The 26882-nt window shown below is 39.5% G+C and overlaps 1 protein-coding gene across 1 annotated transcript; it reads right to left on the reverse strand.

Moving 5' to 3' along the window:
- Positions 1–1724: 1724 nt before the first annotated feature.
- Positions 1725–25156, reverse strand: FLVCR1 (FLVCR choline and heme transporter 1). The gene is made up of 10 exons (XM_016219210.2): positions 24465–25156; positions 19919–20063; positions 14048–14188; positions 9360–9427; positions 8569–8672; positions 6942–7052; positions 6092–6197; positions 5762–5873; positions 4558–4625; positions 1725–4399 (listed from the first exon to the last, which is right to left on the reverse strand). Exons 1-10 carry the CDS (start codon positions 25101–25103, stop codon positions 4325–4327), a joined length of 1569 nt encoding a protein of 522 aa, XP_016074696.2. The 5' UTR covers positions 25104–25156; the 3' UTR covers positions 1725–4324.
- Positions 25157–26882: the final 1726 nt, after the last annotated feature.

Raw genomic sequence — 26882 nt, forward strand, 5'->3', positions numbered from 1 at the left:
CCCTGGCCGGGAATCGAACCAGCAACCTTTCGGTGCACTCAGCCAACTGAGCTACTCAAGCTGGGCTGCTGTTACTTTTATTTCAGCCTCACTTTTATTGTGAAACTTTATGAAATTTAGTCTGTCAGTTTCAGGGGGTTTGAGGCCATTTCCGTGCCTGAGGAGTCAGATGTTTCCCTGAGAAAGAGAGGGGCGCAAGCAGCATTTATCAGCCAAAACCTAGAGGCTCCAACCAGAAATCGAGTCTCTAGTGGTTTCTGACAGTTTGTGCTCTCTGTAATCACCATTTCGTCACGGGCTTAAAATAATGGAGATACAGGGAAAGTGCAAATGAATCCTGTAACAAGATTAGCCAGAGGTCTAGTTCCTCGTTCGTCTCGGTGGAAAACGCAGCTCAGGTGCCCTACCTGAGTCTTTTTCTCCCCTCTCCTGAACCCCATTCTCCTCCTCCCTCAAGGCTTTAGGGCGGCCAGGCCCCATCTCCTTCCTCCCATTTAAACCTGCTCACAGGACGGTACAGACTTCGGAGAAGGTATCTCCTCTTGGCTGTCAGTGTGCTTTGAAACTGATCTATCATTAGGGGCCGGAAGGCATTTTATCTGCTGTGAAAGGTCTTAAAGGCATTTTCCAGGCCCGGGATCCTGTTCAGGCCCCTGGAGTCACCTCGGGCAGGGTGTCTGCAGGAATGACGGCTTCGACTTGCAGAGAGGGAGGGGCAGCACCGTGGCAGCAGGCGTCTTGGTCTGGGAAGCTGAGGCTGGGCAGGTGGGTTACAGGAAAATGAACTGGCCGCAGGAATGTGACCTTATATATTTGCCGGCTGCAAAAAGTGAGAATTTTATTTATTTTTTTCTGGATGGAAGGAGTTTTTTCCACTGAAAATCTAAATGTAATTTTAGCGATTCTCAGAGATCTGAGAAAGGCCTCAGACTTTGAAGTTCCTATTTAACATAGGTAACTGGTAACAGATAAAATGTTATGTGTTATTTTACATTTCAGTTTGATGACTTTGCTTCAACATTTATTTATTTGTAAAACGACATAAAGCTGGAAGCCTCACCTCGAAAATTCACACTAATTATAATGAAAACGGCAGGATTAGAGGGTGGTAGCATTTTTTTATGGCTTCCAGGCTGCATGGGACGTAGCATCTTCATTTGCTGCTACCAAGTCTCTCCTTTTTGGCCTCCTTACTAACCTACCCAGTTCTGCCTGTGGAAGTAAGAACATTTACCATACTCCATTTTTCAATGACAAATCATACCCCACTTTCCAGTTTTATTATGTTAAACACATTGCTGACCGGTCAGGCGTATATACATGTTTCTGTGTCCTAACACTGTGTCTGCATTTATATTCATTTAAGTAATTTTAAACACCTTGCTGATCAAAGTAGCCGGCCACTCGGGCGAGTTCTGGCTTGAAATAGTCCGTCAGCAAGGTGTTTAGTCAGCAAGGCCTTGAGGAAAAATGATACATGCTGTGGGACATAAGGTACCATACAGGCACATGCTACCAGGAGAAAACGACCGAGGAGTGTGAAGCTTGGGTGTCGTGTCCCATAATGCTCCCTGGGGGCAGGCACCAAAGTTAGGAGAAGAGCAAGCCCCTCGCTGCTGTGCTGACTTAGCTCCCTCCTCCGCCCATGCTGAAATCTTATCATCACTTTCCACTCCCCACGTGCACCTAAGGATCAGAACTTAAAAAAAAAAGGCCATGCAAAGTTAACATTAAAAAAATAAATTTATTTCAAGTCTGAAATACTGAAGGACAAGCATATAGATAAATATTACAAACAGCAAAAATTAGAACATGAAAAATGACTTAAGATGGATGGGGATTCTCCCAGCAATACTCTGAATTTACACATAAATAGAGTTTTAAAGACATTTCCCCACGTTCACAAAAGGCAAAAGCTGTGTTTGCAACCCTTATAAATGTGACAGCTACGAAAAGCCTCCGATTTCTTTCTAAAATCATTTGATTAAAATGTACACAAGTGTTGGTCACCCAACTCCATTTCCCAAAGATATGACATAGAATTATATGATATTCTTGTTTGACATGATACAGACAACTTTAACTCAAAATACAGAAAAATTATCAATTCATTTTGTATTTTATCATATATTTCATTCATTAATTGACAAGGAAAAACAGATGTGACATGTATAGCTTTTCAGAAATAAAGTATTACAATTTCTTTCTGTAATTTGTTCAAAATCTCAGGAACTCAACGAGTACATGATTATTTCAAACAATACTGACAGTTTAAAATAAAAACAACCATTTAGAGGAGGGACCTTAAAATATACTTTGGGGCATAAAACCAGTGCTATAAATAGCTAAGGAAGGTGCGGAGTCAGCATATTCTGCCCTCACTCTCACCAACTGAATGAAAAGGCTGAAGATAGATTTTAAATCCCTGCTTCCACAAAGTAACAACCACAGCCGCTTATCTAGTCACCCAGGGAATGTCTCAGCTATACTTTATCCAAGTTCCTGTGGTACAATGATTTGGTCTTCCCTGTGACAAATGGCATTTAAAATTTTAAAAAGATTTCTGAGATCAAATTGAACACATTCATTATATGGATGAAGGGAATGCTGCCCAGAAGGTCACAGGGACAGCTAGAAACAGATCTAGGACATGGCCAGGACATGGACTTGGAGTTCCTGGTTCCCAGTGAAATTCTGGTGACACAGCCTCCAGGGTAAGAGCCTATGTAACTGACTTTTGGTTGATTACAGAGGATATTATTTCAGTATAAAGCGATGCATATACAATGCCCGCTAATTCACTTAGAGGGCATGAAGGGTACATCTGACTGGCTTTTTTGTTTCTTTTATGGACATAATATAAATATCATGGCTGTTCAGATGTCATTACTCTGAAGAGGATGTTCCCTTATCAGTTTATAGAGTCAGAACGTGAACATTTAAATTCTCACTGTAAACAAAACGCAGAGGTAGGCACTGTGGAAAGACATTTGGTCCTATTCTGCTTGCCCTGAGCGCGTGGAAGAGCAGACTGTTTCCACAGTGAAGACACCATCCACTCCCTCAACAAACTGAGGGGGCGTGAACCTGGGCACAGCATTTCGCAAAGGACAATGGTCATAAAAAATGACACAGGAGGAACAGAATAGACAGCATTTTTTTTTAAATCCTCAACTGAGGACACGCCCCCCCCCCCTTTATTTTGTTGAGGGGAAACGTTGATGGGAGAGAGAAACATTGATCAGTTGCCCCCAGCATGCGCCTGGACCGGGGACCAAACCCACAACCTGGGCATGTGCCCTGACTGGGAATTGCACCCGCCACCCTTTGGCGCACAGAACAATGCTCCAACCAACTGAGCCTCACTGGCCAGGGCTAGAGAGCATTTTAAGAGGTCTCCACTAAAGCAGAACACCCAGTCTGAGCACAGATTTCCTTATCTTAGGAATCTTCAAGTTAGAAGTATGAGATGTGATACAACAATCACAGAAAAGCCAGTAACACATATTTTCTTACTAGAAAGTTACATATTGAAAAAAAAAAAAAAAAAGAGCAAGTAAAAAAGCCAAGGCATACAAAACTACTCTCTTTCAAACTGGAGTGAAAAAATATAGTGTTACCATTTTTACTATGATAAATAAGAAGGCAGAGTGGAGAAGTCAAGATAATGAGCCTGGGTCTGGCTTCTGAGCTTAACTAGAACATAAGACCAAAGTCATGAGTTCAATCTGTACCCTGACTGGTTTTATGGCCAGTGACAGTACCTGTTACAAAGCACTTTATAACAAGAATATAAGAACTGGGAAGATCATAGCAGTTGGCTGGAGTCTCATCCCAGCACTGTCCTTTGGTGGAATGGAAGTGTCACGTTGCTACACTGTACTCACACCGGAGGGGCTCCCACAGCTGGAAAGGGAGCCAATAGGAATACATTGTACACGTGGTCCTACTGGGTATTTTACATATAAATTGCATGTCCTCTCATGTGACTTAATGGGATTAGACTTCCACGAGATCATTTTAGAAAACCATCTAAGCTTCCATTTTCCACAAAAAAGAAAAATATTTACTTTTGAAAAATAGATACAAAGCAGCTTACTTTCAGATCGACAGTATACAACTAAAAATGGGGCACTCAGATAATGGTAGTGTTAAAATGATGTAAGGAAAAGTACTTTAAGCAAAATATTGCTTAAATGAACAATTAAGTAAAACAGTGATTGCATTTAGGAGTCATACAGTAATTTTCAAGTGTCATTCCTCACAACCTCAGAACCAAGCCTTACAGCTCAACTATCACAGGATATTAACTTTTCCTTTCACCTCAAATTGCTGATTCTGACTGCTTGGACATCATAACAGTTTTTGATTCTTGACCTGTCGGGCTATCGACTGGTACCTGTAGAAAGAATCAGAAGAAAATTGATAGCATCTGGCATATGCCATTAATGCAGATCAACAGCTGGCTCAGGAATAAAAAAAGAGCTGAGAAATAGATAGGTTTCACACTCTGTACACACTTCTCAATAATATAATCATAAAATGCTTATCACTTACAGCTTTAATGTCGCCGTTTGTAATTCCTATATTTATATTGTGTCTTCTCAGATCAGACTTGATTAACGCTGAAACAGAAGCACCAAGAGTTACCACAGAGTACGTATGACTACACTTTTCTCCAGGCAGTAGAAAGCCTTTTTTGATATTGTTGAATTTACCAACTATAGTGCCATCATATTCAATAGCAGCCTTGTAGTTTGAAAAAGTACAGTGGAAACTCGCTTCTCGAACTTAATTTGTTCTGGAAGGCGGTTCGAAAACCAAATCATTTTTCCCCATTGGAAATAATGTAAATTGACTTAATCTTTAAACATAATGAATGAATGATAGTGACCTTAGGAGGTTGTGTATTTCCAAAATAAATGTTTACCACTGGTAAGGTTTCACGGTGGGGTTTCAAAAAGAATGATCAGGTTTTGAGTAAACATAAAAAGAAGCCTTGATTGCATCTTTCTGATAGATCTGTCTCTCATGTTGGTAAAGGGCTACAGAAAGAAATGAACACGGGAAATAACAGTAGAAGCCAATAGGGGCCAGAGAGCACCACTGGACATGTCTCGCTTCTAAATCCAATTTTACACTATATGTCTGGACAAACCATGGACCCAAGTTCTTTAATGTGCTCTTTCTCTGGAGATGGGGCATGATCCACTTTCCTGGTCATGTCTATTCTGATTATACCTAAGAAGTATAAGAAATGGCTAACCGTGCCAACTGCTATTTCCATAGCCCATTTGACTTCTTACCACCACCACCACTTTATAGTAATAGCTAACATGATGAAGCTTGTCCTAGGTGCCAGATACCTCCACTAATCCTCAGAGCAACCCTCGAAGGCAGGCTTTTGTTTACCCTATTACATAAATGAGGAAAGGAGGATCTGAAAGGTCAAGTGGCCTGTCTAAAGTCACACAGCGAGCAAGTAACAGAATCAGAACTCAAGGCCGAGTGTACCCCCTCCAGCTCTTTACCGACTCTTTTTACAACAGTTTTATTTTCTATGCAGAGTAATTGTATTGAATTTGAAACCTGAAAGATAAATTAACAGATTCACATCACTGGAAGAAAACAAATAATATCCTGCTTTTTATCTCATTTTTGTCTCGAGTTCTGCCAAGCCATTCAGAATCAATGTACATGAAAATTAAACATAAAGACAATCTGACGTAAGTACTTCTGCCAGAAGAATGCTCAGATTTACCTGTGAAAATGATGCCTACAAACATCCAAATGCAGAGGAAAAGGTTTCCTGCCCTCGGACCATAGTCTGATGTGAGCTTTCCTTGAGCCAGAGTGAACAAAATTCCAAATATCTAAAATAAAATAAGAATCATTTTTATCAAGTTCACTTTTAAAAAATAAGTATAATGTTTTCCCCAGACCTTTTCTTAACTCTTTTATTCATTTGATTTGGCTTCTAGAAATACTCATTGAAAGATGGAATTTTTAAAACAAAAACTACGGTCAAACTCATCCACTAGAACCGTCGATAAACCAACCATCTCCGGTTGAAGGGAAGTCAGAGGCTTACCTGTGCAGCGGCATTAAGAAGACCCGATGAAGTGCCTTCAGATTCAGGGTAGGTGATTTCAACAGCGAATTCAAAGCCCAGGGGGAGGTAACCAGTCATGAAGAAACTAGGAAAATAAACCCAGAATTACAGAGTCCCTAGGACAGTATCACATGCCGAGGCAGTCATTCTACTTCTCAGGCCCATTCTAATGATCAATAAGGGAATGTCTTGAAGTTGGTATGTGAGAGGAAGGCACTATTATTGTTCATCAGTTGGGCCAAGCTCACAAGAACTGAGAAGCAAAACAGTTTCTAATTTTTTTTCTGAGAAAAATTTACCTCTAGTTTTCTAAGTCGGTTGTTTTTCTAATTAAAGATACCTAGACTAAGTAAGGCTTATCCATTTTTCACCTACATATACCAAAACAAAACAAAAAAATTTAAAACTATTTTTTATATTCCTAAAGAATTACACATTTATATACACAGGACTGAATCTTCTAAAGTTTAAAATGTTAAAGAACCCTTGGATGAACTTTAAAAATTAAAAATTACAGTAGCCCTGGCTAGTGTGGCTCAGTTGGCTGAGCGTCATCCTGTGCACCGAAAGGTCACCAGTTCAATTCCCATCAGGACACATACCCAGGCTGCGGGTTTGATCCCAGGTCGGGTGCCTGTGTGGGGCAGCCAATTGATGTTTCTCACATCAATGGTTTTTTTTCCTCTCTCTCTCCCTCTCCCTTCCTCTCTCTCTAAAATCAATAAAAACGTATTTTAATAAAATAAAAAATAAAATTAAAACCACAGTAATAACATTTCAGAATTACAACAGCATGCTGTCATTCCTCTTCACCACATCTGACGCTTACCCAAGCACCCCTCCAGTAACAAACACGATGATAATGTATCCACTGTCCAGCGTGAAAGTAAATGTAACCATTCCAAGAAAGGACAAAATGTAAACTATCAGAGTAGTCTGTCTAAAACAGAAACAAAAAAATTGTTAGTATTATGTCCCAAGCACACAGTCAGGTAGCTGTTGCTCTGTCCACACAGTAATAAATAACTTTGGTTTTCAATATTAGGTTTCCCTTATCTATGGAAAATATTTCCACCAAAGCATGGACTTCAAAGCTTAAATTTCAACAGCAGCAGACAACAAAACCCACACAATATCTAATGTTCATACAGGAAGGAATATTTGTATGGATAAATCATTTTTATGTCTACAAATGGGATGATGCCCTATCTGTATTTCAAGACTTGGATTGAATTCCGCCTCTTCCAAAGCGCTTTTCCTAACCATTGCAGCTTATAACATTGTTTCTTTCCTTATTATTTTACTATCCACATAATTGGTACTAGATGTCTACTGGACTTAAGACATCTATTTTAGTCTGTATTATTACTATTTAATCTTTTTATGTCAATGCCTTGTTTTCCCCATTTAGGCTACAAGTGTCTTAAGGCCAGGGACCATATATTGCTTGCCAAAATTCCTAGCTAAGGGGTGGTTAACCTGAGAAGATTGCCAGGGCAACAGAGAACACATTTCTATGCCTATCAAGTTTTCTAATTATATAATGGACCAAAAACTATTAATAAATTTAATCCTTTACATATGTTCCTCTCATTTATAAATTTAGTGGGTTTCACTCTAGCTACTATTTCATAATAATGAAGCCAAAGCAAGTGGTATCTTAACCTATGGGAGATCTTGGAGAATTCAAGATCAGAGGTAATTTGAAAGGGTTAAGATTATGGTATAAACATATCTTGGGCCTTGAGGTGCTAGGGCATGGTTCCATATTTTATTCATTCCACTTATTCACCTCACTTTCCTGCATTCATTCATACATCCCTCCTGAGCAAATGGCAAGTTTCTGCCTGTTAAAAAATGTAACTTTTTAAAGGCCCAGTGCAAAAGATGCTGCCTCTGAAACCCCTTTCTTAGCCTCCCAGCTAGTTTTACTCACTTTTTCCTTTGTATTAGCACTTTGCTGATTCCATATAGATGTACAATTAATATAGTGTTTTCATATTACATATTATAGTTAAGTGGTCCTATAATGGGGGCACTTCAGTCAAAACTTTTTATCCAAAAAAAAAAAAAATCCTTATGCTCAATAATAATTTTTTGACAGGAAAAAACAACTTTTTGTTGTTAAGCTCACAACAGGAGAAAAGAAGAGAATGAAAATTCTGTCAGAAGTTAAATGTTTCTCAGAAAGGACTTTTTTTTTTTTAGAAGATTAGTGGGATGTATGAGTATTATTAGAGAGGAACAGATTCATAATGTATCCAAGTTCTTAAACTTTAAATAAATATGACAATATGAAGACTACAGGATCATTGAGAAGCAAAGGAAACCTAAGAGCGCCTAGACTCCAAGCCTTGTAGCAATAACACTTTACTTCTTTAAAACAAAAAGCAAAGTTTTCTTTAAAACCAAAATACCTTAGGTTGTACACCGTACATTTATCTCCCTTCACTTACTTGTACGTTTTGGTATAATCCAGCCATAAGCCACAGAGAATGGAGCCCACCATTCCAGCCACTACCAGCGTTAGCCCAATCCTTCCAGCATTCACCTCTTCTCCCTGAGAAGAATGTTCAGAAGAGGTTACTCGGACACTTCTAATTCAAAGAGACCCTTCAGAGTCCCACCGTCCGGGTCAATGGGAATAATCAGATTAATTCCGTACATCATATAATAGGAAGATGTGGTATGTGCTTTAGGATGGGGGTGGGGGGAGGTCAAGCACATATAAAGGACATTCTATTTTCAAACCAGAAAATAACCCTAAAATCTGGAGAAATCAAAAGGGAATTCCTTGACCCTCCATAACTAGAAGTGCAATGAGTTTGTTAGAATTCTTAAGTCAGTCACCGATGTTTGAAAAGGAGGTTAATCTGACAGCTTTTCATACAACTGCTTTCTCCTTTCAAAAGCAAAGAGAGGTCAGGGCTTGATCTTTACTTCATATTTATGCTCGTTTCCCTCAAAGTTCTTTTGTCTTTTTCCATATAACCAGTCACACTATTTCTTTAAAAAAGAATAATAATTTTAAAAACAAAGGTATTGTCAAAGCAGTAATAACTTCTGCCTTCCAGTTTGTGTGTTTTATAAACTGGATTAAATGTGTTCTCAATTCAAACAAATATATATAAATCTTTCACAGCAACAAGGTCACAGACCTTTAATCTTATGATCATGCTAACAGCAGTTCTACTGCCAAAGGAAGGCTCTTAGCCAGGCATGCAACACAGTACAAACAGAAGCTTACCTCAAAATATGTCAGTATCATTTGATTTAATAATGTTGAGACTGAATAAAATGCTCCAGTCATGATACCTACAATAATAAGCAGAAAACTATAAATACGTCATTTACCAGTTCATAAAGTGCTATGGAGTTCTCTGTGACAACTGTGAAAATACAATGTATTTCTCAGCCGACAGAGAAAACTAAGAACTCTCGCCATTACTTTTCAGGATGTGGGTTGATCAATTAACAACTAACTTAGTAGAGATTGTGATAGGAAAATTATGTCATTACACCATTTATCACTGAGATTCTGATATACTGACCGTGAACCATAACCCCACACGACACTGTATATGGCAATGAAGCCACGGATCACTTACTGAGCACCTCCCATGTACTTGAGCTAATGACTGTTAAAGCATAAGGCAGAATCCCTGCTTCAGAGATCTCACCTCTGCACCAAGACTGACAAGGCAATTAGTAAGACAATATTAATTAAAGAATACTTAAAAAGAAGAAAATACAGCTGGTCATCAGGAAGCATATAACTAGGTTTGAATCCTGCTGTTTCCTTGCACATAATGTGTGGCTTTAGGTAAGTCTCTTAACCTAGTCAAAACCTAAGTTTATTATTTCTCTCTTTCTTTTTATTACTAAGTATTTCAAGCATGCAAAATAGTACAGAGAATAATTTAACAAACACTCCATGCTCTTCGCCCAGCTTTGTCAAGCATTAACATTCTGTCATCTTTGCTTCACATTAATTTTTTAGACCTTTGCTAATCTTATACTTCTCTCCTATTCTTTCTCAGAGGTAACTCTGATCCCGATCTTGGGATTTATTATTTAGATGTTATAATTATTTTAGATATTTATGTGTATCTATAAACTACAATTAGAATTATAGTGCGTATATTTAAATTTTATATAAATAATGTATTATTTGTATCCATCACAGCTTGCTCTTATCTCTCAGTATTACGGTTTTGAGATTTATCTGTGCTGATACTTTTAGTTCTAGTTAATTAGTTTTCTCTGCTGTGTACTAGTCCAGAGTGTAAATATACTTCAATTTATTTACCTCTTGTCCTGTCAACAGATACTTAAGGCTTTTTCCAGTTTTTCACTATCTAAAACAATAGTGCAGTGAATATTCTGTTTGTTCTTATGTATAAGGATTTCTCTAAGTCTATATTTAGGAATAGGACTACTTTCTGGATAGAGCCAAACTGCTCTTTGCACTGGTGAAATGGTTGCATCAATTTATACTACCAGCAGAACTCCTTTATTCCACATTCTTGACAAACTTGTTTTCACTAAATTTAAAAAAAATTTATTTTTTTGCCAATTCGAATGTGTGTGATATTGTACCTTACTCTGGTTTTGATTGGCATTTCCTTGGTTACTAGTAAGGCTGAGCATCATATATAAGCAGTACACACATACACAAACACATAAATGCCTTCAGTTTTCTTGGATGGTTTGCTCTTTTCTTATTGATCAGTAGGAGTTATTTTTAGGTTCTGATTTTTACCCTTTGTCTTTAACTTACTGAAATTCATTTTTGTGTATGGTATGATGTAGAGACCTAATTTTACTGTGCTTTTCCTGCATGGGTAATCAATGATCGCAGGGCAATTTACTATAGTTTCTCTTCTGCCAAACATCTCATTTTTATATCTGCATACTGTTCTTGATCAGTAGGAGTTATTTTTAGGTTGTAGGTACTAAGCTTTTGTTAGTTATATGCATTATATGGTTAGAGCTATTGACAAATATTCCAGTATTTCTCTTTCCAGGCACTTAGTGGCATGGCCATATGACTTTAAATGTGAGCAAAGGTAACCTTTCCCAGTTTCTGCTTTAGTAATCATGGAAGCACATGCCTTTATTAGTTTATTGTAGCATGCCCTTGCTGTACAACTTCTCTTATTACCTGTTGATAAATATCTTACACTGTTTACTTTTCAGATGTTTATTATCTCCCCATTGGGTTATAATTTCAGGACAGAAATCATATATCAAGCTTCTTTCTAGCTCACACAGCATCTATGGCACTATTGCTGATATCTGATAATTATTGATGGAGTAAATGAATAAATAAAATGAACAATATTTTTGGAACAATAATATTGATGGAGTAAATGAATAAATAAAATGAACAATAAGTGAGATAACTGTTAAGCTAGCTCTTGTAGAACTGCTTGAGGAAGAAAAGGAGCACATTTCAGGTACAAGAAATAATGGCACAAAGTTACAGCGACTAGAATTAATAGTAAATATGTATGTGGAGGCATATTTATGTGTGTGAGTGTGTCTGTGACAGGAGATTGGTTATAAATTTGGTTGAAAGAGAATTCTGTATTGAGAAACAGAGATGAAAGGACATAGGAAAGAAGCAACCATACATGACTGGCTAAAGACATGAGTTTCCTCTAATAGTTAATAGTGAACCACTCTACTTCCTAGTTAGGAGTTTTAGATTCAAGCTAATCAGTGGAGGTAACCAGCAAAATGGAGAAAAGGAACTATGGCATGCTGAAGTATTTAATGATGAGATGCCACAACCCCTGGGATTGGCTTTAAAATAGTCCAGGAAAAAGGAAAGGAAATAGATAAAGTAACAATGATGAAATGTGGTAATTGTTGAAGCCAAGTGATGCTAGGTACATAAGAATTCATTAGATTTAAAAAAAAAAAAGGGGGGAGCACCTAGAAGGCCCAGCTCAGGTGACTGGGGAGGTTGAGCCACTGGACCTTACAGGACACCTACTACACAGAGCCACCCTACAAATTCCAGGAGGCATAGCAGTTCTACCTAATACACAGAAACAAACACCTGAAAGCAGCCAAAATGTGGAGGTAAAGAAACATGTCACAAAGGAAAGAACAGAAATCTCTAGAAAAGGAACTAAATGAAACAGAACCAAGCAAGCTAAGAGATACAGAGTTCAGAATGTTGGTTATAAGGATGCTCAAGCATATTAGTAAAAGTATTACAAAAACAACTGAGACCATTGATGACATAATAAAGTACCAATTTGAAATGAAGGCTACACGAACTGAAATGAAGAATAATTTACAGGGAATCAACAGTAGACTAGAGGACACTGAGAATCAAATCAGCAGTTTGGAACATGAAGAAACAAAAAGCACCCAACCAGAAGAGCAAACAGAAAAAAGAATCCAGAAATATGAAGATAGATTAAGGAGCCTCTGGGACAACTTCAAGCAGTCCAACATTTGTATTATTGGGGTGCCAGAAGGGGAAGAAAGAGAGCAAGAAATTGAAAACCTATTTGAAAAAATAATTACAGAAAACTTCCCCTGCCTGGGAAAAGAAATAGACTTACAAGTACAGGAAACACAGAGGGTCCCAAACAAGAAGAACCCAGAGAGGCCCACAGCAAGACACAACGTAATTAAAATGCCAAAGGTTAAAGACAAAGAGAGAAACTTAAAAGCAGCAAGAGAAAAGCAGTTAGTTACCTACAAGGGAGCACCCATACGACTGTCAGCTGATTTCTCAACAGAAACTTTGCAGGCCAGAAGGGAGTGGCAAGAAATATTCAAAGTGATGAAAAACAAGGAACTACAACCAAGATTACTCTACCCAGCAAAGCTATCATTTAGAACTGAAGGTCAGATAAAGAGCTTCACAGATAAGAAAAAGCTATAGAAGTTCATCACCACCAGACCAGCACTACAGGAAATGTTGAAGGGTCTTCTTTAAGAAGAACCTAATGAACAAAAGAATCTGACAAACTAAATAGATCCAGAGACATTGACGCATGCAACAGATGATCATATTTCAGAGGAAAGAGGGAAGGGGGGTGGAGGGTGGGAAGAGATTAACCAAAGAAGTTATATGCATATATGCATAACCCATGGACACAATCAATAACAGGGTAAAGGCCTAGGGAGTGGGTGGGAGCGAGGTGGAGGGGGTCAATTGGGGGGGGAAAATGGGACACCTGTAATACTTTTAACAATAAAGATAAATTAAAAAAAAAAAGGAATTAATCCTGGTAAAAGGGTAACAGTTTAGGTCAGGGCATAATTTGTTACAACCTGTAAAACAGTTATATACTAGGGTGTGCACTCCCCCAATAATGTAAAGAAAACAGCAGTGAGTGACTTCTAAAGGCAAGTAAGACAGATTATAGGAGGTGTTGGTGGTTAATACAAACCATGTTAATATAAGAAACAAAGAATAAAGTACAGTCAAAGCCACAGAGTTAAGGTGAGAATTTTCAGCCATCCTGAAAGATCTGGAAGGGGGAGAATTTTTTTAAGTTAGAACTGGTCAAGGTGACCTCCTTAATGTCTAGTTTTGATCAAGTAGTCAGGACAGACACTGGTGTGCACAGGGTCAAACAAAACCATTGTTGATAACACTTCCTGCATGTTTACAGCAGTCCTAAATATAGCTCAGAAAGCACCTAAAGTACCATGGAACTCATAGAAGAGGGCAGCGCTTCTCTACTTGAGGTCTATTAGTTTATTTTAAAAGCATGTAAGAAAATCCATCGTGAAGTTTTTGCTTTTAGTTCAAAATTTAAGTTTATGACTATGCTATCATTATTTTTATAGAGTTAACAACACCACCTCATTAATTAAAGCTCAAACCACTAGATTAAATGAAAAGAATCTACAATGCTCAAAGGTTTATATAGACATCAATGAAGACAAAAGAAAATTACTTACCATAAGTGATCAGTAGAAGGACAAAAGGCATGTTTTTAAACAGGTTACTTATTGAGTTCTTATAGGAGTACTCTGCAGGGGGACTGTCTTGAATTGCTGCTTGAGCCCGACTTGGTGGATAGTGAGGTTTTTCTTTGAATGCTGGAAATGTACATGAAAAGGTAATTAAATAAATGGATCTTCCTTAGTGAGCAGACTAAATTCAACTTAAGTTTAAAGAGCAATGCAAGTCCAATAGTGAGACTTTTCATTTTCACTAATTTCTAAGTAATGACTAGTTTGGCACTGAACATGACTAAAACTCAGAGATCTGGCTCATTCAAAACTGCAAAACCATTAACAATATGTCATAACCTTGCCCACTGATTATTCCATTTTTAGTTAAGCAAGATTAGTCTTTATGAAGCATTCAACAATTCTATTTCTAAATTTAGTTCCATTTGTAATTAGAGGTAACATCAGATAAGAGCAAGCCAATATATTATTGAGCTTAAATTTAGAGGATTGTCTTGAGTTAGTAACTATTTCTTCTGAAATCTGGCATAAATGTTATCTATCCAATCACACCTCTAGAACTGAAAAGGTCCGGGGGGATTCATGGGAGCAGAGCTGGGTCCTTCTTGCTGACTCACTCTGGCTGCAAATGGACAATCTAGGGGTAGAGTTGAGAGACATAAACGTGTGATGGTTTCTGATTCTATAAGTCCTAGCACAGCCCATTTCTATGGAGTTAGAGATGGATTTCACAGGCTTCTCAGCCAGCCATTTAGAGACTGCCCTTTTGCTGGGCAGGGAAGGATCTACTAATTTCCTGCAACAGATGGCTAGGGAGAGATTTCTGTAAGGTTTGGTTAGCCAGAGTCAAGACTACTTAATAGAAGAACTGAACTGTTAAAATTTGGTACATCAGAAATTAAAACCTAGTCTTAGTACTGACTCAAAAATTTAAACTAAAATAAAGTGGAAAATACTGTATCTCACTGAATCTAAGATGGTCTGATGCTGGCACTCAATGATCTTGCCAAGTATCAACAGAAGAGTTTCACATAATCATGTCTCAACTGCCACCAATGTTACATGCCATCAAAAAAAATTTTTTTTTACTGTGAAAAGAACACAACACGAAATCTACTCTCGTAACAAACTTTAAGTTCACAATATGATATTGTTAATTACAGGCATAATGTTGTAAAGCAGATCTTAAGAACTTATTAATCTTCGATGCCAATGATTACTGAAAGCATTTCAATCTCAGAGATTTCATGATAAAATGTACACTTTAGAATCAATGAGATAGGGTAAATGGATTCAGAAGAAAGCAGTATTTTCTAAAAGATAAGAACTTCTTTCTCTCTTTTCTTAATAGTGGCTATTTCTTCCAAAAAGGAAGGCCTGCCTTATAGTTCAAAAGTGGGTTAGATCTGATGGACCTGGCTGTCAAATCATAATCATGCAGACATTTAAAAATAATACAGATTTTAAGAGACTATCCAAGACTCAATGAATCAGAACCTCCAGAACAGAACCTGAGAATCTGTATTAAACACAAAACTCTCCAAATGCTATCAATACCCAGCCAGGTCTGAAAAATCACTGTGAAAGAAATGATCCTTAAAACTTCCATATAATGCTGCAATTCTTTAACTCTCCTGTTTGCTGCTAAAAATAAAAAAAGGAAAGTCCTTTACTCACCAACACATTGGTTAATTATGCTATAACTAAAACAGACTTCAGTTTTATAGGTCTCACAACTAACTCAAGAGGAGACATAACTCATAAACATTTACTTTTCAAGATCCTTATACTGGAGGCTGGCGGGCATAAAACATTATAGCTGCTGCAGTTCCTCCACTTCCCTCGCCCTATCTGCTCCTCGCGGTTGAGGATGTCTGTTGCCCTTTCCTGGAAGTGCCCTAGTTTCAGAATGTAAAATTGCTTACAAGGTAATCATGAGTATTTACTGAGTCTTCATTTTCTTAGGTTTTTATTTAATATGGTAAAACAGGTCTAAATGGCTCAGATCTGAACTCAAATGCAAAATAAAAGCAATTCTTAATCGTCTTAACTCCACTAGATTTATTTTATGAACAGAAGCATCATCTTTTCATTTTGGGCAGTCAACTGCCCTCTCGGACAAAATCAGGCCTGTATCTACCAGCTACAGGATATATAAAGTTGGGTTTAAGTCTATACAAAAGAAAAACGAACAAAAAGCCATTGGCCTGTTACCCTGTCTAAGCTGTGCTACATTTTCCAAGGATGGAATATGGCCTGTTCCTTTCCGTTTGAAACGGAAAAACAATTGCCCAGCTTGTGCGGCTCAGTGGTTGGGCGTCGACTGATGAACCAAGAGGTCCCAGTTCAAATTCCAGTCAGGGCACATGCTCAGGTTTCAGGCTCAACTCCCAGTGGGGGGGCGTGCAGGAGGCAGCCGATCGATGTTTCTCTCTCTATATATCCCTCTCCCTTCCTCTCTCTAAAATCAATAAAATATATTAATTTTAAAAAAAGAAACTGAAAAACAATTGCCTTCTTACCCTCTTCTCTTTTCCCCACCAAAAACTTGTGCCAATAAAATAATTAACTATTAAAGCAGCTATTCTCCACCCCTGGCAATAGGCACATGAAGAAGCCCAGGGTTTGGGGCACCACATTCAAACGTTTTCTCCCATGATGAAGCAGCAGATCTGTTGTGTTCAGGACCACTTCTACTTTTTGAAATGAGATAATAACATTTTCGATTTCATCATCTGCCCTGTGTCATTCAAGCTGACATTACACATATTAACTTAATAGGCCTGAATCCTGGCCCTGCCTCTGGAGAAGTCAGTTCCTGTCTTTGACTATAGCTTTCTCATTCCAAAAATGGAAATAACAAGCTATTATGAGGATTATCATATGATACAAGTAAAAGAATTTTATAATTATTGAGTGCTACACAAAATACACTGTAGCACAGTGTATTCCTCTTTTTGAGGAATTTTTTTTCCCCCCTGCGGAATATTTATTGTTAAAAATTAGAGACTAAATTTATCTCAGGAGCTTGAAATTCTTACAGACTAAGTAAAATGTATTTCTATGAAAAGTTTACAATAACAGCTTATATCTAAATATTCTGAATATAAGAATCAAAAGTATAATTATGCATACATGTATACACTCACATTTAAGTACCTTAGTATTAAATACTTTGATTACCATTACTTTTATCTGTCATCCACTCACTTTAGTGAATCAGGATGGTAAGGATTTTAACTGGCAACTTGAGTTAAGTAACAGTGTACTGCTAAGCTGTACGGCTTTCAAATACAACAGCATGACCACCTATACAAGAATTTGAATTGGAACAAAAAGTAAGATTAAGTAAAAATTAAAATAATATATTTTTATATATAACATTTTATATATGGAGTTAGATTGCCTAGGCTCCACTTTCATCTTCAGTATTTACTGCAACTATTGGTAAATTAAATTTACTTAAATTATGGGCCCCCATTTCCTTACCTATAAAATAGGAATGGCAATAATAGTGTCGCCCTCACAGGGCTGTGAGGATTAAACAAGATAAACTGTGCATATTAAACACTCAAATGTTAGAGACCGTAGGAGAGTTCTCCCAATGGGAATGGGGTACTAGTGTGAATTCAGTGGAAGGCGTGGGTTAATTTAGAAATGCCAGATGGATTACACTCAAGCTCCACGAGGGAGCGTAAAAGAGTTACATGGCATGAACGCTCAAGACTGTATATTAGAAAGACTGCTAAGTACCAATTTAGTATATGGCACATTGCTGAAGACTTCAGCAACCTAAATTATTTTATAAGATTTGGTTAGGCTTTCAAAGTATTTATGGGTAGAATTTAGAAGAAAGTAGGATTGTCTCTTAGTAACTTAGGACCTTTCAGTAAGTACCTTTTAAATAACCCAAATTTTCCTCAATAGCAAATATCTGGATAAATATTTAATTTATCCAAATTAAAATTTTAATTTAAATGTCATAATTTTCAGCCTAAGACATTCACAACACAACTGTAAGTTATCTTGCTTTTATACTATGCTTGGTATTATAAGATTGGTCACCAAGCAAAACTTGGCAATAAGCCCTTTTTTTCCTATTCCATTTCCAGTCCAGTTTTTTACATTTTCCCCCATCCCCACTTCTATTTCCACTGTCTGCTATAAGCCATGTGCACATAAATAAGTAATTATGTATATAAATAGTTCTCTTTTGATTTCTCAAATAACACAGGGTGATATGCCAGTGGTCACGCCTATTGCTGTTTGTGTTGCTTTAGGCCCTCCTCCTTTAACAGATAAAATCTTGTATTTGTAGCACCTCATATATGTACGTTTAAACACATGTGCATATATATCATTTCATATCTATAAATATTTTTATATACAACTTATTACTCTCACTTCTTCCAAAGAGACAATTGAAGACAATAAAAAAAGGAAAATCAGAATTTATGTGAAGATTCATGAGGAACTGAAGGAAAGAGAATTTTACATTTTAATAATCCCTATTGCTAATAGAAGGCCCATGAATGCAAAATAGGCCTATGAACTATATTTCACCCAGCAAATCAAATATGGCTATCAGAAAAATATACTTAAGAGTTTGTTTCTAAAAATAGAGGTTTCTTTTAAAACTTTGTTAAACTGCTAAAATAGTCCAGGGATAATGTTCTTTCTCAGTAGTCTGCACAGAGCAAATATGCCACTTACTAATTGAAACACAAAAACCAACCATAAGTAGACTGGATATGACAGAATACTTTCTATGCTACCAAGAAAATATTTCAGTCATCTTAAGGGAAATTAAATAAGTGGGCTGAGCTTCCTATACCTGGATCCTGAAGTTCATCTATAAAGTCAGTCTCTATCAAAACACTTAGTGGTCTTCAGCATACCCTCCTTTGAAAACTGAGGATTTCATATTTGGAGATCATAAAACTTGAATTTTTCATTATTACAATAACCAAGGTAAAAATTAATATATAAATTAAAAACCCCAATTTAATTGTAAATTTTAATGATTAAAAGATGGCCTTTCAACTTTAAAATTCCCTTCCTCAAATTAATTTAAGATACACCGAGTGCCTAAAGGGCAGTATTACAGTTATATTAGCAGCTATATTACTTAAATAAACCTTGCCTATCCTTTTTCCTGAAATCAAAATTGTTTCCCATTAAAAATAAACTTTAAAAAGCAGACCTTCCCAAACCTTCTTCCAAACTGATGATGGCTGCTTGCAGCTGATTTTGACTGACTGCTTCAAGACACAGGCCCAGACGAGAGGACTCAGTGACGGAGGGTGGCAGCAGAGCTTTGCTGGCATGGCCTAACAAGTAGATAGTTGCCACAGTTTGAAATTCTGCTGAACAGCTTGCCACTGCCCAGGATCATTCACTGGTCAACATTTTCAGATCCAGTCAATTGTTAAGTTGAGGATCCTCAGAAAGATTTATCATTAAAAGGAAGGTTGTAGCCTATCTGCATAATTTCAAAGCATTGACAAGAACTTGTTCCTGGCTAGGTTAGTGTAAGATGCAGAACATGTAGAGGAATATGCAAAGAGGAAGCAGGTAATATGATGGAAACCAATAGTTATCGGGGGAGAAAAGTTAGTAGGGAGATAAGTGAGATGAATTAGTCTTCAAACCCTTTACAATATTAAAATAGATGGACCATAACATAGCCCTAGAGCTGTAACATTCATTACCTGAGCAAGGCAGTGCTACAGCAAGAATGAAACAAGCAAATGGCATTTGAGATAGTAATAAAAATTTCCAGGATTGGTTACTTTTCTTTTTATACATTTGTCATGCATTTATCTACTTAAACTCTAGAGAAAATAATTCACTTACCAATTACTGTTAAAATAAATAAAAGTGTGGCGACACCTGATGTTCCATAAAACATGGTCCTGATATTATAAGCCAAAAGATCTGTGTTATTCTGTGTGTTGGGCACTAAAACTGGTGGTAGCAAAAAGCCAACTGCAGTGCCAAGCTGTAAAATAAACAGTCCTGTTAACAGATATTATTAGAAGAGAAAAAAGTACATACTGCCAATTAATACAACACAAAGAGGACAGCTGGGGTACATAATGTGTTTTTGTAAACTCTAAAGCACCGTATTCTAATGTCTTTTTACAACTGTACTGTTAAAGAGAAACTGCTGACACAAGTCTTTCCTATCAATAAGCATTCGCTGAGCTCCTGTAATCTAAATGCTGCTGCTATAAAGTTAGATGCTTATAATCAAAAAGAGAATAATAATATGCAAACTAGGACTGAGAAAAGACAACCTATAGGATGGGAAAAAATATTTGCAAATCATATATCTGACAAGGGTTTACTATCTAGAATAGAGAGAGAAATCTTGTAACTCAACAACAAAAAGACAAACATCCCAATTAAAAAATGGGCAAAGGGCCCTGGCCGGTTTGGCTCAGTGGTGAGAGCGTTGGCCCACCGACTGAAAGGTCTCGGGTTAGATTCTGACCAAGGGCACGTACCTTGGTTGCAGGCTCGATCCCGGCTCTGGTCAAGGCATGTAAGGGAGGCAACCAATCGATGTGTCTCTCTCACATCGATGTTTCTTTCTCTCTCTCTCCCCCTTCTACTCTCTCTGAAAAAAGCAATGGAAAAATATCCTCAGACAAGGATTTAAAAAAAAGGGAAAAGGACTTGAATAGACATTTCTCTTAAGATATACAAATGTCCAACAAACACATAAAAAAATGCTCAACATCATTAGTCATTAGGGAATTGCAAATCAAAACTATAATGAGATACTACTTCATACCCACTATAATAGAAAATAAATGGAAAAATAAGAAATGTTGGCAAGATGTGGAGAAATTGAAACTCTGTACACTGTTGGTGGCATTGTAAAATAACGTGGTCACTGTGGGAAAGTTTGGCAGTTCCTTAACAAGTGAAACACGGAATTACGTGTGACCTAGCAATTCCATTCCTAACTATTTACCAAGGTTTTCAAACAAATATTGATTATAGTATAAGAATATTATGGCAGCCCTATTCACAATAGCCAAAAGGTGAAAACAACACAAATGTCCATCAGTGGATGAACGGTTAAACAAAATGTGGTATATCCATACAATGGGACATATGGAAGGCAACTGATCGATGTCTCTCTCCCTCCCCCCCCCCACTTCCTCTCTTTCTAAAATCAATTTTTTTAAATAAAAGAGCCAAAAGTGGTTCATTTTTAAAATCAATAAACATATCCTCAGGAGAATAAGGCAGAGATAACATTTACCAAATATTTCATTTGCTCCCTTACAAAAGCTGGATAGAGACAATTAAAGAGGTAATTACAAGAGAGTGTGGTAAGCATAGTACTATGATGGAGAGGTAGAGGGTGATAAGACTGGAAGGATCAAGTAATTTATGATCCAAACAAGAATACTATTCAGAGCGAAAGGGACTCCAGGGGTAATTATGCTGGAAGAGGTGTGCACTTGGACCACGCCGGCAAATACAGTCATTCAGAACGCACGGTGACCCCAGCTAAGAGAGTACTCCGGAGGAGCACCTTGTATAGACTTGGACTTCAGGCAAAGTTTCTGGAGAAGCAAAGGTCTGGCTAACTCCAGTTTCTTAATCAAGTGAAGTACAAGTGTTCCAAGCCATGGGGACATCATGTACAAAGGAAAGAGAGAGCATGACCTTGTGAGAAACTGTAGGTAGAGCACAGTTTCCCTCAGAGCAGAGAAAGAGTATGCATGTGAGAATGGAGGTGTGGAGAGAGGTGAAGCTGAGGAACTGGCAGGTCAATCAGGAGGGTGATACATTGTCACAACAGACAGTGTGAATTTTTTTCCCCTAATTGTCAGAGTTCTCAGTCAGATTTGAAAACATTTAAAACAAGTCCTTGGTAACCTCCAAATTATTCTTGCTGTCCCTCTGGCCATGATCTTGGGACCAGAAGGGCATATAAAAAGTCACCTTAGACAGTTTAAATTTTATCCGAAGGACAATGGAAGCAACTGCAGGGGAGTACCCCAGACAGATCTGCTATTAAAAAAACAACAGTGGATGAATGTGAAGAAGAGAGGAAGACAGCAAGAGCTGCAGATGGAAAGGTCAGTTAGCAAGCCCTAGGCAAGAGCTGCAGGTGGCCAAAGTGAAGACAGTAGCGATAGTGGCAGTAGAAATGAAGACAAAATCAATTTGGTGGGGTTGTATGGGATATCCAAGTGGAAATATCCAGCTGGCCACTATCTATGAGTCTGAAACTTGTTCCTATATTCAACAAATTTTTATGGAGACTCTACAATGTGCCAGGCACTGTAATAAATGCTGGTGATACAGTTAGACTTCATGGGTACATTAAGACTTCTTGCCTATTTTCATGAAACTTACAATCTAATGGTGGGGATGGGAAGTGAATAATAAAGAACTATTAATATACAAACATGTAAGTATATAAACATATCAGGCAGTAATAAGTACTACGTGGAGAATTAAAGTATAATGATGTAATAAGAGAGTGACTGGGCAACTCTAAATGGGATTGTAAAAGATTTGCTACTGAGTAATATTTAAAATGCATTTAAACTGAGAGCTCAATCCAGTAAGGATGTAATAATGTCATTCTAAACAGGAAGAACATCCCAGGCAAAGGGAATGTTTCTGCAAAGGTGCTTATGTAAAATGCAAGTTTAGTATTGTTGAAGGAACCAAATAAAACATGTTGGCAAGGTTTTGTAATTCAAAGTAGAGTTTAGATTTTAAGTACTATGGGAAATCATTGGCAAGTTCAAAGCAGGGCAATGACATGATCCAGTCTATGTTTTAAAAGGTTGTCTCAGGTTAGAGACCTGGCAGAACTAGCTGGGTAATTTAAAGCTAGGATTCAGGAGTCAGACCGACTTGAGTGTGAATGTCACCATTAATTAGCTGTGTGACTTTAAGAAAATAATTCCGTGCCTTCAAGTCTCAGTATTTGTATCTATAAAATGAGGACAGTAATAGTTCCTACCTTACATTATTAAATTAAATAACACCTGCATGTAAAGGATTTAACATGGTGCCAGGTTTTAGTGAGTGCCAAATAATGTTGAATATTATTGTAAATGATCACTCCATAATCTAGGCTGAAGTCACACGCTTGGGAGTAGTGAGTAAGTGCACAGCTACCGGAGCCAAGGAAGGACAAGCACAGTTAGGTAGATATAGGAATAAGGCCCAGAGACGTGCTGAGTGTTAGAGGGAAATCTGTCTATGAGAAAACATTTCCGTTTATTATCCATGAAATAGACAATCCATAGCTATGGAGTTGATAATATTTATCATGCTCAATGAAGTCTTAATCTTGAATATAATTTTGTAAATGTAAAATACTTTAACTAAACCATTCCTATCCAAACATGGAGAAGCAAACAACTAAAATATTATCAGAAATTATTTTGGGTACACAACAACTATAGTTCAAGCTACCCCTTCTGTACTTTTAGAGAAAAATAAATATAAAGCATGTAGAGTTTGTCTTTTTTATGGATTTTAAATAAATCTTATTGTGATCTTGAAACAAGTATTGGACTGGAAGAAAGTAAAAGTCTTTTGTTACATAGCTACATGCAGCAATATATATACAGAGAGAGGTGAAGTTTTTAGTATACAGATTTTTAACTAGATTCTCCTCAAGCTTAATGAATACTCAATACAATTTACATAAAGTATCATAGGACTCCATGTGCAAAATTAAAATTACAATAAAAGAATCAATCTGCAATTTTAAAAAACCACACAAGGCATTCTACCTAGTAATGCTAATGCAATTAGGACCTATGGTATTAGAAAAGATTTAAGAAGCACCCCAGGCAATGTAAGCCACCCTTTTACAATGGATTCCAAGATCTGTGATTTGTCTTCATTTTCTTACTGGTAAAAATTGGTAATTGGACTCAGGAATGTTGTGAGGTCTTTACCACTAGAACGTTTATTTAGCTGTCACGTATAAGTGTTTGTTTTGTACCAGGCACTCTGCTGACTGCTACTCCATAAAATTAAACAGGGCCGTTCACCTTGACCACTCAAATGGGAACAAACTTCCCAGAATCCAACACCTCTTTTGCAAATACAATGAGGGTGGCAAAAATAATACCTACCCAAGTCTCACGCATTACTGACAATTTTCCATGATGTCAGGCACCTAGGGGCCGTTTCAGTTATGTTATAAGTAATTCTCAAAGCAAGATGACAAACCGGTCTCACTTTAAACTGGTTTTCAAATTTCTGTCCTTACAAAAAGACCAAAACCCCTCTTTAATCCAAGGCTGCTGCCTCTTACCTCCTTCATTTCTAGACAAGCCTCCCACGGCCTATGACTTTTATCTGGTCCTTCAAGGATCCGATTTTCATCTATCAGCCTAGGCCTTACCTGATTGCCTAGCACGGCTGTGGCACAGGCTGTGGACACCTCTGTGGGCCCAAACCACACGGAGGCGATGCGCGAGGGCAAGCCCAGGATGAAGACCTGGGCCACGGAGCACAGGGACTGGCCCAGCATGGTGACCCAGAACAGATGCTGCTGCACGCTGCCGCACTTGACCCAGGCGCCCAGGCAGTTGAGGCCCGAGCCCAGCAGGGCGGTGAGCCGCAGGCCTCTGGTGTCCAGCAGCCAGGTGGCCGGGAAGATGAGGGGCACGTAGGCCAGCATGTAGACCATGGACAGCCAGTCGATGTGCAGCGAGGAGACGCCGTAGAAGCCCTCGAAGACGTTGCTGATGATGCTGTACTGGATCCACTGGAAGGCGTTGACCAGCGAGTACAGGCTGAAGACCGAGAGCACCACAAAGCGCCGTGCAGAGAGCGCCGTCCGGGGCACCGGGGAGCCCTCGGCCCCTGGGGTCTCCTCCTCGGGGACCGTGGGCAGCAGCCGGACCTGGGTCTCCTCCTCCGGGGCCAGCGGAGTCTGCGGCCCGCCCGGGGCTCCCGAGACGGCCGCGGGGCTGTCCCGAGGGACCCCATTCAGGGCCAGGCAGCCGGCTTTGGGCCCGTTCTGAGGCTCCGCGCTCATCTTCCCGGCTGGCGAGCCCCCCGGGAGGGATCCTTTCGCAGGCGGGTGCCCGGGCGCCCCCGCTACCCAGTCCTCGTCCTCCGGCCGCGCCAGGACCCTGGGCTCCCCGGCGCCGCCTCGCGCCCCCAGCCTCCGTCCCCGCCCCGCACCCCCGCCCCGCACCCGAGGCCCTCCCAGCTCCCCAACCCCACCCTCTCGGCCCACCGCTCCTGTGGCGCTTCCTCCGGCGGAGCGAGGCCGAGGCGAGCGCCGTCGGACTAAACACGCAGCCGGGATGCGCTGGCGAAGTCCATGCCCACGCGCCGGGGGAGGGGAAGTCTCGCAGCTCCAGTGCGCGTCGCCGCGCATTGAGGGCCCACCGGCCAATCAGCGGGCGCCTTCGCCCGGCGCGGGAGCCAATCGTGGAGCTCCTCTGAGGGGCGGGGCGGGAGCTGGTTCCCCAGGAAGCTGAGGCGGGGCGGGGCGGCAGGGACTCCCCGGAGCTGGGGGCGACGTGGAGAGGAGGCGGGCGCATTGGACAAACTCCCCGAAGGGGAAACAGCGGGCGGAGGGAGCGGGGGGGCAGACAAAAAGGCTGGCATCACCCTCCGCGTCTAGAGGGGCGCCCCTGCCAGGTCCAACACTCGGGAGGAGAACGACTTGGCTCCCTCGGCCCAGCTCCGCTGTCCGTCAAGGTCGGACCTGCCTTCCGGGCGGCCGGCGCCACGTGTCCTAGATTCGTTCCGCCCCCGCCGAGGAAACGCGCCGGGAAGGTTCCAATCCGGAGGCAGAGCTTTCGTGAGGAATCCGCTTCTGTGCGGTTGGAATCCGCCCCCCGCTCGCCCCCGCAGAGGGGGCCGGGAGCCTCGTGATGACCGAGCCGACGCCGTCGCTCCCGCCTTCGCCCTTGGACCGACACCGCTACTTAGAAATTACCGGACGCACAGGTTCGGGGGGGTTCCGCGGGCTCCAGGTTCCACACTTGTTTTGAACGGTGTGTGCCAGACACGGTCACGGGCGCTGGGGAATAAGAAATTAAAATGAGACAGTGTGTCTCTGCTCTCAGGAGCACAGGTAAGCCGGGGGAGTCTTCCTGCACTAGAGGCAAAGTCAGCCCTGCTACTTTTTTTTTTTTTTAATTTCAATGAGAAGGAAGGGCGCGGGGGGGGGGGGGGAGAGAAACAGCTGTGATGAGAGTCGTTGATCCGCTGCCTCCTACGCGCTCCCTGCTGGGCCCTGACCCCGATGGAACAGCGATCTCCGAGTTTATGGTCGAGGCTCTACCGCTGAGCCACACCAGCCGGCCTGCCTGCTACTTCTTGAGAAACAAAATTCAAAAAAATAAAGACTCCAAATACTCAGTATTAAACGGAAATTGAAACTAGGAGCTTCTCACAATAGATTTAATCTTAAATGCAGTGTTAAATGAGTATTTACTGAATGACTACAGCTAACAAACATTGAATATTTAAAATAATCATTTGCTTTGCCAATGAATCCTTTCTCCCCCCCCCCCAAGGAAAACACATATAAATTTCCTCTGCAAACATGAGTTTCTAAACATTTACTTAGGTATTATTTCATATTACTGAGAGAAATTCTCTGAATGAACAAATAACTAACTGTGGAATCCAGAGGACTTCGGTCCTAGTTAAGAAGTTTATATTATGGATTTCTGGAAAATGGGCCAATTGCATCACTTAGCACAACTTATTCACTATTTAGAGGCATTTTTAAGTCCTTCATGTACCATGAAACCTTCTACAGAGCTCACACACTCACACAAAAGCTGTTCAAAAA

Source organism: Miniopterus natalensis, chromosome 19 (genome assembly GCF_054644295.1).
Source record: "Miniopterus natalensis isolate mMinNat1 chromosome 19, mMinNat1.hap1, whole genome shotgun sequence".
In the NCBI taxonomy this organism is placed as follows: Eukaryota; Metazoa; Chordata; class Mammalia; order Chiroptera; family Miniopteridae; genus Miniopterus; species Miniopterus natalensis.